The sequence below is a fragment of the Crotalus tigris genome, unplaced genomic scaffold (assembly GCF_016545835.1).
Source record: "Crotalus tigris isolate CLP2741 ecotype Arizona unplaced genomic scaffold, ASM1654583v1 scf7180000017569.284425, whole genome shotgun sequence".
NCBI classification, from domain to species: domain Eukaryota; kingdom Metazoa; phylum Chordata; class Lepidosauria; order Squamata; family Viperidae; genus Crotalus; species Crotalus tigris.
Window position 1 is genome coordinate 131,619 of NW_024096480.1, and position 13,582 is coordinate 145,200.

At 38.5% G+C, this 13,582-nt stretch overlaps 1 protein-coding gene across 4 annotated transcripts in view; it reads left to right on the forward strand.

The window, feature by feature from the left end:
- Positions 1–13,582, forward strand: part of SGCD (sarcoglycan delta) — a 193,142-nt gene that overhangs the window by 115,764 nt on the left and 63,796 nt on the right. For all 4 annotated transcript variants that reach the window (XM_039355086.1, XM_039355067.1, XM_039355075.1 and 1 more), the window contains one exon: positions 11,769–11,841. In XM_039355086.1, coding sequence (XP_039211020.1) covers positions 11,769–11,841 — 73 coding nt within the window. The remainder of the gene's footprint in view (positions 1–11,768; positions 11,842–13,582) is intronic.

Consider the following 13,582-nt stretch of genomic DNA (forward strand, 5'->3'; position numbering starts at 1 on the left):
CTTCTCTGTACTGTTTCTAGAGTCTCAACATCTTTTTTACATCGTAGTGACCAAAACTGGATGCAGTATTCCAAGTGTGGCCTTACCAAGGCATTGTAAAGTGGTATTAATACTTCACGGATCTTGATTTTATCCCTCTGTTAATGCAGCCTAGTACTGTGTTGGCTTTTCTTGGCAGCTGCAACACACTGCTGGCTCATATTTAAATGATTGTCCACTAGGACTCCAAGATCCCTCTCACAGTTACTACTATTGAGCAAGGTACCCCCTATACTACACCTGTACATTTGGTTTTTCTTGCCTAAATGTAGAACCTTACTTTTTTCACCATTGAATTTCATTTTGTTAGATAGCGCCCAGTGTTCAAGTCTGTCCAGATCCTCCTGTATCCTAAGCCTGTCTTCTGGAGTGTTGGCTATTCCTGCCAGCTTGGTGTCGTCTGCAAATTTGATGAGTTCCCCATCTATGCCCTCATCCAGATCGTTGATGAAGATGTTGAAGAGCACTGGGCCCAGAACAGAGCCCTGGGGCACCCCACTACATACTTCCCTCCATGTAGATGCGGCTCCATTGAGGACCACGTGCTGAGTACGGTCGGTCAGCCAGCTACGGATCCATCTGGTGGTGATGCTGTCTAACCTGCATTTTTCTATCTTCTCAAGTAGTAGGTTGTGATCTACTTTGTCAAATGCCTTACTGAAGTCCAAATAAATTATATCCACAGAATTCCTCTGGTCCACTAATTTTGTCACTTGGTCAAAGAATGCAATAAGATTTGTCTGGCATGATCTGTTTTTGACAAACCCATGTTGGCTTTTAGTAATGACTTTGTTTGCCTGTAGGTGTTCGCTGATTCGTTGTTTGATTATCTTTTCCAGAATCTTCCCAGGTATTGAGGTCAGGCTGATAGGTCTGTAATTTTCTGGGTCCTTTTTTTTCCTTTTTTGAAGATGGGAACTACATCAGCTCTTTTCCAGTCCTCTGGTAGTTCCCCAGTGCTCCAGGATCTTTGAAAAATATAGTTCAGTGGTTCTGAGATCACTTCTGCCAGTTCTGTAAGAATCCATCTGATCCTGGTGATTTGAACTCGTCTAGGCTGGACAGGTGTTCACTTACCATTTTCTTGCCTATGTTTACTTGTATTTCTATTTTGTTTTTTATGGCACTATTTTTGATAGGTTGGTCTGTTTTTTCCCTTTGTGTAAAGACAGATGCGAAAAACGAGTTAAATAGTTCTGCTTTCTCCCTGTTGCTTGTCACCTTCTTGCCACTTTCACCTACTAATGGACCAATCGTTTCCTTCACTTTTTTCTTGTTTTTTACATGTTGAAAGAAGCTTTTTTTGTTATTTTTGACTTTGGTTGCAAACCTTAGTTCATTTTGAGCCTTGGCTTTCCTCACTTCATCTTTGCAGGTTCAGGCTATTTGCTGATATTCTGACTTAGTTATGTGTCCCTCTCTCCACTTTCTATACTTGTCCTTTTTATCTTTTAATTGATCAGATAATTCTTTATGCAGTCATGCTGGTTTCTTTTGAGAGCTGTTATTTTTCCTCTTTGTTGGTATTGTGCTAGACTGGGTCTTTATTATCTCATTTTTCAAAATTTCCCAAGCCTCTTGAGTTGTTTTCCCCTGGAGGATTCTCATCCATGGAATCCTTCCCAAACCCTCTCTAAGTTTATTGAAATTAGCTCTCTTGAAGTCCAAGACTCTAGTTTGACTGTGTTCTATTGCTTGTGCTTTCATAATGTTGAATTCCAATATTGCATGATCACTTCCTCCCAAGGTTCCTATGGCTTCAACACCTTCTATCATTTCATCTCAGTTAGTGAGAATTAGATCCAAAATGGCTAATCCCCTAGTTCCCTTCTCTACTTTTTGGGAGACAAAGTTGTCTGCTAGGTTTGTCAGGAATCTGTTTGATCTTCCACTTGGTGCAGAGTTTGTCTCCCAGTTGATGTCAGGGTAGTTAAAGTCCCCCATTACTATTGTGATGTGCTTCCTACATACCTCAGTTAGCTGACTAGCAAAAAGTTCATCTATTTCCTGTGTTTGGTTGGGTGGCCTATAGTATACACCTATGGCAATGTCATTCCCCCCCCTTTTTTTATATTGACCCATATGCATTCAGGACAGTTTTCATCATTGTTGTGCTCTATTTCTGTAGAGATGTAGTTATTTCTTATATAGAGAGCAACTCTACCTCCTCTTTTATTTGGTCTGTTTGGCAGAAGATGAAGTGGTAGAAGATGATGTAGCTCCTAGAGAAAGCGATAAATTGGCAGTACGAGAGCAAATCATGCATTTATCTATACAAACACTTCTCATTTAACAACTACCTTGGTTAACAGCCATTTACAAATACAGGCAATCCCTGAGTTACTTCACACTCATTCGAAGTTACGTAATGAACACCCCCTATTACTTAGGAGCAAGTCCTGAAATTACAAATATTGCAGCACCATGGTAGTTGTTTGCCTTTATGAGTGACTGCAGTGGCTCTGCAACATTTACCCTGGTTATTGTCTCTCTCCCCACCCCCACCCTGGGTCTCCCTAGTCCTTCAATACTCACCCTGCAAAGATCAAGATCCTCCACTTTCTTGGCTGCTCCAGGCCTTCGGTGCATTCACAGAGAATGGAGAACTAAAGTAATGCAAGATTACACAAGATCTATGGGGCGAGATGTCATACTACTGATCTCATGTGATCTCATGGTACTTTAGGCCCTGTTCTCTGCAATAGAGAATAGAAGCGAAGCTGGGGGATGCTTCCACATGCCTCTTGAGGCTAGATCCAGGCTCTGGAGGCCTTTTCCAGGCCACTGCCACTTGGATCTGAGGCCACAGAATGCTTCTATGCCCCCCCTGTGGCCCAATCCAGGCTCTGGAGGCTTTTTTCAGGCCACTGGTGCCTGGATCTGAGGAAACTTACATAGCCCTTTGGTAGCCCGTTTTGGGTGGCAGCAGCCTGGAACAGGCCTCCGGAGCCCATATCAGGATACGGGAGGGTGCAAGCATTTTCTGGCCTCAGATCTGGGTAGCAACAGCTTGGAAAAGGCCTGCATTGGACCGCAGAAGCATCTACCAAGCTCAGATCCAGACAGCAGCAGGAACCACAGCAAGAGAGGAGGCAGATCTTTTCCAGGTGAATCCGGCACAGCAGGAAGGGAGGGGGAAACATGAGGTATCTTAGTGGGTCGGGGAGGCCTTGGGAGCTTGTTCCACCCCAGGCCCTCTATGGCCTTCCCCACCCTGAGATACCTCATGTGCAGTTAATGAGCCATGTGCAAGCAAGCAAGGGAGTGATCTCATTTGAGGTACAAGATTCACTCTACAAGTTTTCGAGTTATGAGTTGAATGGGCAGGCTTCATTACACTTGTAACTCGAGGGCTCCCTGTACAACAATAATAAATAATTTAAAAAATCATTCCAGCACTAGTATATGCATTTACAACCCAATTTCATGCACTTGACAACAAAAGCAATCAGTGTGAAACTGATTGAGGCCCAGTCAATTTCAGGAAGCAATGCAAACAGATTGAAGAGTTCTAATCAACTACCATATATTCCAGCGTATAAGACGACTTTTGAGAGCATCGAAACAGCCTCCAAACTCGGAGGTCGTCTTATACGCCGAGTCATCTTATACGCCGGAAATAAGGTAGGCATGCAACTCGGCATCGATCATCTTATACACCGGAAATACCAATAGTTTCTGGTGTATAAGACGACTTTCTAGGCATGCGACTCGGCATCGATCGTCTTGCGACTCGGCATCGATCGTCTTGCGACCTGGCATCGAACTCGGTGGTCGTCTTATACACTGGGTCACCCTATACGCCGGAATATACAGTAATTAAGTTCATAGAGGTGAGGTTGTTAACTTACAGTTAGCACTTTTTATGAAAGGGCTGTGCTATGGAGAACAGTAGCTCAGGAGAAGAAGGCTTATTTAAGCAATATTGTCTGCCCTGGAAGGGGACAAAAAAGGGGGGAAATGGGTCAGAAACAGGACATTGAATAAGATAACTTCATCTGAGATGACAGCAGCCAGTGATCTTCACAACATGCCTCTCTCTGTGTCACATGTTCACTTAACTATTTCACTTAACAACAAAGTCATGGGAACAGAATTCAGTCACTAAACTAGAAGAGGTTGTAATAAGAACTATCCACAGCAGCAGTTATTTTTTTTAGTATTTTTCTTGTCAGTTTCTAGGTTTATGTGGAAGAAGCCTCCCTGAAGACTGTAGGATTCCTATACTCAGGAGTCCCCATGGCAGTGACATTTATTTCTGTGTACTTTGAAAAACAGTGATTGTCCAATATTCCAGTAGTTTAGATTTTTGAGATTTTTTTCATAAAAGTAAACATTGCAAAGGAATCTTCAAAACAGATCCAATATAATGAATCTGAAAGTATCCTCACTGCTCAGTGCACTGGGTGGAACTTCTCATTGGGCAACACATACCATTAAAATGGAATTAAAAGAATTGGATCCAGTCTAAGTGAAATCATTAACTTAATTCCCATTGATTTCATTGAGCTTATCACATGACTAAATGCATCGGGATCAATTCAAAAGCAGATATTTATAAGAATTGCACTGCATAATTGCAAATAATATGTTTTTAAACTTATTAAGGCGGGTGGTAGGAGAAGTTTTGACATTAATTTCAAAGGCTCTGCTTTGTCTTCCAGTCTGTTTCTCATTTAATCAGTACCACAGTAGGACAAGCAGTAGCTGAATGAATAAATTTGTCCTCAGGCACCAAAAGCAGGACAAAGTGTGAAAAAAAAATAGTCCAAAGCAACTTCAAAAACAGGATGTCTTTATCTCTTTGCCTCTTCACAAGCACTTCCACATATAGATTTACAATAATAAGTAAATGGTGTTCATAATCATAACCTGCCTGCTCTGTAGCTTGCTAATATTGCAACAGAGACAGTGATCCTTGCCCTGACTTGCTTCAATATTATTAGTTTTCTGACAAATGTATCTCAACAAATGAAGGACAGTCAATGTTCTAGCAGTAATTGAATGGGCAATCCAATAAGGAACATACAGAATATTAAAAGTAGTCTCAGCTAACACCACTTTTGATTTATATTCCTTTGATCAAAACAAACTTCCAAATTACTTTTCAGTATAAGCCTCCCAGCTAATTTCTATCCAAATGAAATTAGTCCAGTCCAGTCCCTTCTCTCTTAAACACTGTTACAATGAAAACTGAGAGCTAGTGCTTAGTTTCTCACTGTTAAATTTAATTTTGCAGGGAACTGGCTTATCTTGATATGTCAGATTATAATTCCTGTCATTCTAAAAGTTGTAAAGCAATACATCTGGAAGCCGCCAGGTTTTATCAAATCACAAAGAGCAGATAAGTCACAAAATGGCTGTTGTCATGGTTGCTGTGGACAGTATAAAATACCCACTTAGCAGAAGTCAAAAAGCCACGATCAACCCACCTTTCCTTTAAATTGTTTTTAAAGGCAAACTTTAGAATACTAGCTATTATCTTCTAAAATTGCTTATGTGTCCATGATAAGACTCGAGATCATTCTTCTCATTGGGCAACACATAACTGCCAGAGGGATCTTAGAGTCCTACTGGTCAATCACTTAAATATGAAACAGCAATGGGTTGCAGCTGCCAAAAAAAACAACACAGTCCTAGGCTGCATTAACAAAGGAATCATGGGAAGTGTTAATACTACTTTATAGTGCCTTGGTAAGACCACACTTGGAATATTGCATCCAGTTTTGGTTTTCATGAAATTAAAAAAAAATGTTGAGAGTCTAGAAAGAGTACAGAGAAGAGCAGCAAAGATGATTAAGGGACTGCAGGCTAAAACATATAAAGAATGGTTGCAGGAATTGGGTATGTCTAGTCTAATGAAGAGAAGGATGAGGGGAGACATGATAGCTGTATTCCAATATCTCAGGGGTTGCCACAAAGAAGAGGGAATCAAGCTATTCTCCAAAGCACCTGAAAGGCAGGAAAAGAAGCAATGGATGGAAACTAATCAAGGAGAAAACCAACCTAGAACTAAGGAGAAATTTTCTGACAGTTAGAACAATTAATCACTGGTATGACTTGTCTCCAGAAGTTGTGAATGCCCCATCACTGGAAGTTTTTAAGAAGAAATTGAACAACCATTTGTCTGAAGACTTCCAAGGTCATTCCAACTCTGTTATTCTGTTATTTTTTATAAATAAAAGAAAAATATCATAATATATCTTGGAAATGCAAGTTGATTAAAGTGTGCTTCTTGGTAGAATATTACTAATAACTAAGGAAATGGGAGAAGAAATTTTAAAATGTGACAATGCTGATAAAAGGGTAATAAGTTGACTTAATATGTTATCTGTTCCAAGGAATGAATGTTTTTCGAAGGAAGTGAAAATGACTGCACGATGATACTTTGGTCCAGTTTGTTACAGGAAAATGATATTCGGGTAAATCAGAAGAAACAAAAGTCAGACACAATGGGAATGGAACATTTACATTATATGTATGGTAAAAGCATAAAAATAGGATCAGTGATGGATAGGTTCTTAATGATGTGGATTGAATTAGTTTTTTAAACTACTTCAAAAATTGTATTTCCTTAACAATGAATTTATTTCATTCCAAGATGGTACATGGTGAAGTAGCTTCATAAAGCAGGGAGTGAGATGGAGGCAGCCTCAGTAAAGATTTCTAAATATACATACAGAGATACAGTACAAGATCTTAGGGTAGATATTCCCATAGATATTTCTTTATCTTCTGAACATTTAACATCAAATATTGCAAGTAGGAGAAAAAAAAACTAGACTGCGGGATAAAAGACAGTTTAAATCTGCATGTAACCAATGAGCTTCGTCAAAAGAAACAGACGCCTGACATTTGCAAATCAGCTTTTAGAAGTGAAATGGCAGATCCAGATATAATGATATGTGAGATAGGAGGAAGACAGGAGGAAGAGCCACCCATCAGGCAACAAGTAAGAGGCAGCTGAGCCTGCAGAAAGAACAATGGCATGGCAAATTAGGACCTTCCTGGTTCCCTGGAAAGTAAAGGCAATGGAAGGAAACATGTACTTTCAGAATCTTGCAAGATTCTGTTAATGTGGCTTTACAGTGAAGGTATGCTTCTTATCTGATCTTATCTGACCTCACAAGGCTGACAGAAAGTTATACAATAGTTATGGTATTTAGTAGCATAACTATTAACTAACATGTTATATGAAGTTTTCTCTTCATATAACATGTGCCTTTCACAGAAGCAATTTGCTCATTGTAACTATAGTAACTAAGTTTATATGAGAATGGGCTGGGAGGAGTCGTTGTTTGTTTTGCAGATTAGCTTTCCCATTACACACCAATATAGGACTGGGGGGGGGAGCATTGGCCAAATCATTACAGTAACTCAAAACCCTTTAGACAGATAGTAGTGTCACATGCTTTATAAATTCCTGACTGAGTGTGTGGAATTAGGCTGTTGGGCAGAAAGCCAGCAGATGGACTCATCATTGATGCAATCATTTTAGAGAAGCATTAAATGGAACTTAAAATAAAGGTGAAATAGCTTTATGGATTTCCCACTCAAAGTATTTATGAACATTTGTTGCTGATATATAATATAGCATTAAAAGAAAGATTTAGTATAGTGAGGTTGTAATAAAATTCTTTTATAAATAATAAAAGAATAATTTATTGCCATTTAGAATAAGGATAAAATACACAGGTTGGTTGCTACTTGCTTTCTATATTTTACTGGGAACATAGAATTGTGAACCACAAAATCAATTGCTTAGCTTAAAGCAATACTTTAAAAACAAACGATAGGGTTACTTTTCCCCCTTGTTCACAATATAGTGAAAAATGTTTCTAATAGCAAAAGAAATAAGAGATATTGATTTATCAACAATCTGACGGTGTTTGCTTTGTGCTCGGTAAAGATGGAAGAGTGATAATGAAATGTTTTCTTGTTTTCTTTTATAGTTTACAGATATCTAGCTAAAAAATAAAATCTATATTGAATATCTTATGGCCTGCATAGCTGCTAAAGAATCCCTGAGTCATGGAACCTTATTTCTCATTCTCTCTGCCCATCCGCTTTGGCCCAGCAGAACAAGTGTGTCCCAAGCCCCTTTTATTAAAGACTCTCATACTGTGGGACCCAGGAAGCCCTCCTATTGTGTGGCATGATCCCCCTCTCCCCAGGACCAGGGTGATTGTGGGGGCCAGTGCTTTGCTCTGCTCAGTTTTATTTTACTGGCCTAAAAATGACATGACATGACAAAACAAGATAACATAAATAATCCTGATCTTCTTAAGATACTTAAATAAAGTTTCTCTGATGTGGGTGCTGCTTATTCCTGCAGAATCAGTTTCAGAAAATTTAATTTATGAATTTGCAGTTCAACCACTTAGGATGTGGTTGATAGAATTCCCTCAAGATTTTATCTTACTACGTATGTTTATGAATAAGAACATTTAACATGTATGTGTTCTTCAGTTCTTCAATCAGTTTTGCTCTTTGATGCCATCCTGGGCACGCACGCACAGTCCCTTTCTGTCCGTTTTCCTTCTACTGCCATAATTTCTTTTTAGACACTTTATTCTGATCTCCTCAATCTCTTTGTGAACTTTTTATTTCCCAATATAGTCTTCATTTCTTTGATTCTTCTGCTTTTCAAATATATTCATTCTTTTTTAGAGCTGGTTCCTCTTCTTCAGAAACCTCTAGAGGTGCTACCGTAACTTCAGTTTTCCATTTGATCACAGCTGAAGTTAAATTTCCTGAAGGCTCTATCCATCATGAAGATTCTTAGATTGCATTTAATTGTGAACGATAAAGCAGTTGGAATTGTAATAATTAGTTTGCCTTTTTACACAATATGTTTTATTTCTGGGTATTTATGAAATTTTTTTTAAACATGTTGTGACATTTGAGGTAGCTTCTATTCCTTTACTGGGAAATAAGCTCTATTTGGATTTGGTAGGTATTGCAATTGAATAGACGTAATCAGGTTGAAAGTGCAATTTTGAGACTGGAATTTCAATGTTATGCTATTAACACATGCTATTTGTGTTAATTATACAGATGGAGTAATTTAAAAAACAATAAACATTGGATTACTTGAAATAAATAAATACAATAGGCTCTGGTAATTAAATTATCAGATCTTACAAAGCTCTGTCCTGTCTCCTATTATCTTTAAATTGCATAGCATGATACCAATTGATACAAGATTTGGATAAGCCTACTGTTTGGGGGCTGAGATTCTCCAGATAATACTAAATGACAATTATACAGAAAACAATTTGCGGTCTCTAGAGGTCACACTAACTTTTACAGGCCTTTTGTGATAAAATGGAAGTTTGGAGCAAAAAACGTCAGTTGTATTGGCATCAGTGCAATTGGATCACAGTCTAGATGATTTAATGAACTGATGAACAGTAATGGTAGAGAATCACAGACATGACTTTAGAAGAGTATGTGATGGTTAGCAAAACAAAATTTAAGGCCAGGGAAAGAGAATATTAATAAAGTTTAAACTTAAACTGTTCCACTTTAACTTCCTTTGATACAAGAGAAGGGAGAAAGGGAATACAGCATCAGGCTTTCAAGATTCAGATTCTATGACTCATATCTATCAAGTATTTCTTGTGGAGTCTGTTTCCTGATTTGGTGTAGCTCTAAGAGCTGACATCAGTCTTGAAAAGCTAACTTTTTCTTATGTTCCCCAGTTTTCCTGGCCTTAAATCAGGAATCTGCAACCTGGACAACTTTAAGACTTGTGGACTTCAGCTCCCAGAATTCCTCAGACAGCCTTAAATTATGTTTTAGAATTATCACATTTCTTTTTTAAGGTCAACTCTGTGATTCTCCACAATAATAAAAGCAGCATGAGCAGAGACAGTGTTGTGTTTTTTGTTCCAGGAAATCAGTTTTCAACTTTTTTAAACCTATGATGTCATTCATCTAGTCCCATTGTGGCGAAACTATGGCATGCGTGCCACAGGTGGCACGCAGAGCCCTCTCTGTGGGCATGCACACCATCGCCCCAGTCCTACGCCTTCAGCATGGTTTTATAAAACCTTTTCACTTTAGGCTCTGCCACCTTGTGCAAAAAAAAAAAAAAAAAAGGTTCAATCAATCAATCAATTTCAACTTCAAGATCCCAAAGGTTGGAATTGATTGAAGTTTTTAGTCCCACCCAGTCTGCTGTTACCACTGCAGCCAGGCCCACCCAATAGGCCACACCCACCAAATGGGCCATGCCCACCCAGCACCTGATGATACATAAGTGGGTTTTGGGTTGCAGTTTGGGCACTCGGTCTCTAAAAGGTTCGCCATCACTGATCTAGCCATTGCAGCTAAGATGGTTTTGTTAATAGATAATACCTTGTACTACCTTCAACTAGTTCACCAACAGCAGCTGTTTCCAAACACAGATATCTTGGCTGCAATTATTCATGCACCAGTAATCTTTTTGATATATTATTATTGCATAGAGTTGCTCTTGAATGACTCTATTCAAATTCATTAGCAGGAATTCTGACTTGGGTTTCTTCTAAAATACCTTAAAATATTTCATACAAAAGAGAAGACCTTTTCTATGTGTTATCTGACTCTAGAATATCTAAGGAAATTCCATTGATGCAAATACTATGAATTTTTCACAATATTGCAATATTGCTGGCAAGGTAGGGCTGGCTGGTGAGACCTGTTCCTCACTAGAGGGAGGGGGCCCTTGGGGACATGTCAAAATGGAGCGTGTGGGTACAGTTTTCCTCATGCTCTGCAACTCCCTTTGTTTTCTCTCTACCCACAACACAGTGACAGAAAGTTCCAAGGGTCATCTAAGAAGGAGGAGGGAGAAGAAGGAGGAGGAGGCTCCAATGGTGTTCTCCTGAAGATCATGAGGGGAGGGAAAATGGCCCGAGCCTATATTGTATGTGGGAAGAAGAACACAATGGAGTGACTGGAATACCTGCTGGTGGGAAGGAGATTGGGGAGAAATTTTGATCTGTACTATTTCTTTCACAAATAAACCCACTGTGAATTTGGGTGTGGGTTATTAATAGCAGTTGGAGTAATTTTAGGTAAAAAAAGAGATTGGAAAAGGAAATATATTTTGTTTATACAATTTTTAAAAACAGATTGTGTACATGCACATGTCTATCAAAAATAAAACTCCTTCATTAGTGAATGAATTCCAAATCCCAAACCAAATTAGGCACATTTTGACAGATTTAGGAATTGTCCAGATCAAAGCAGAATATTTCCAAAGCATTCCAAGTCTAATGTTAACTCTTCATTAGTGATTCAGAATTTGGAAGGATACCAAGATACAAATACTGTCTGCAAAAGTGGATATTTCTCTTTCCCCAGTCATTCCCCACCTCTTATTCTTCAGAGTAAGGTAAACATCAGGGTGAGAATTGTACTTTCAAGATACTTAAAATATATATGTTTAAAAAAATTGCAAACCTGAGAGCAAATTTAAGATGAAAAAAATTAAAAACTGAAAGAAATTGAAGACTCATGTCCTCTTTTCCTCCCTAGTACTGTAAAAAGGAAATTATTTTTTATATTATATAGGACTGCAAAAATATTCATTATCCTGGTTCTGGATTTTTGGGGATTGTAGTATGTATGTTCTGGAAGGGAGTTATGACAACTGTAAAATATGTGTGTATGATTTGAATACCCTTCCTCTGCTAACAGTTTATAACAGCTATGCCTTGTGTTCTGTTTTGTGGTTTCAGGAGCAGAAGGCACAGTGTTCCCCAAATCTATAGAAACTCCTAATGTCAGGGCAGACCCCTTCAAGGAATTAAGGTAAATTCTGACATTTAGTTCTAATGTAAACTCAGAGGTACCTTGCTTGAATTGTGCATTCTGGCTGGTGATATTTCAAATCCTGAAGTAATTAAGAACTATGCAGTTGCATAGATGTCACTGAATAGCAGAAAACAGTTATACTTCAAGTAAATCTGAATTTTTAGAAGAGCATTGGCTCATGGAATTAAAACTCTTATTTTTGTGACTGGGTTTTTTTTTGGGGGGGGGGAGTTAGAAAGGTCTTTTTTTTTTTTTTGGTCAGTAATGATTGAGTATGGCCTCCAGATATCACAGAATGTCAACAAGGAGAAAAGTGGTACAGTGGTCAAATTACTTTCTATACAGATAAAATAACTTGGTACCTCTATATAGCCATGACAGCTATCAATAATCTGATTTATGTACTACTGGAAAAACATATACTGTATAAAAGATGAATAGGCAGGTCACAATCCACAAACCATTACATTTCTTTTTATTCAATTTTGCCTGCTTCCAAACTCTTAATGCAGCTGTGATAAGGATACCTGGCAATCACCTACCCAGCACTTTTAAGAAACAGGACTCTCAAATACAGAAGCTAAATTTATTCCCAGCAGCTGAAGCAGCTGAATTCCAACTATAGTAAATGACTGATCCAGAATTAATTCATGCCAGTCATTTGTTTCATCTCCCTTCCCCAAGCACAGGTTTTTTAAAAAAAAAAAAATAGGATGAATGTCCCTGAATGAAATAGATGAATAAAAGGTCAAGCATTGTTGATATAGGCTCACAACTATATTAAAGTGGTAGCTAGATGGTGACCTAGTGGTGAAGATCTCACCTGTGACTCGGAAGGTTGAGAGTTCAATCTTAGGTAGCAGCAGATGTTTCTCTCTCCTAAGGCACAAAGAAAAATGTTATGAACTTCTTGTGTGGTGTCAGGAAGGGCATCTGGCCAGCAAACGTTCAACTCCATCCAGTTGCCCCGATTCTACACCAAATTAAGGGATTATGGGGTTGTAAAAAGGGAGTTTTAACTAGATCAGTGCTTCTAAACCTCAGCAACTTGAAGATGTGTGGACTTCAGTTCCCAAGTCCACATGTCTTCAAGTTGGCAAGGTTGAGAAAGACTAAACAGTGACAGTAAGGCACAGAGTATTCATTACTATATCACTCCTTATATGAAGATTTTATTTAACAAAGAGACTCACAATATAACCAGGTGATATGCAAACCCTCTCCATCAATCTTCTCCAACCTGATACCTCCAATACACTGTATGTTGTACCAGTTCCCAGAAACCCAGCTGGAGCATCTGGAGATGAACCATACAAAACATTATAACTTCTTTACAAGGACTTGTGAATTACCTAAAAGCTGGCCGTTTTCAGACTTTATATAAACTGATAACACCAATAGCAAAATTCACGTGTGCACTATCATGTCTCACTGAACACTAATTCTCCCTTTGCATTGCACTCTTGTACCTTCACTGGATCAATGCTTGAAGCTCTTGTAATTCTTTGATTTGTATTGCTTGAGTCCTGAAATGCACATATATCAATATTTTTGGTTTCTTTCATCTTCTCCATCTTTGTTGCCTTTATTGATGCCTTGTGTATCATGCAGAAGAATAAGTTCCAGGTGATTACCTCACCATCACTCTCCACAGAAATTCTATAATCCCTGGATCATTGTTCTTTGCAAATGGGGGTCGCTTTTTAAAAAAATACAGACATTGTACTGTTCTTGCCTC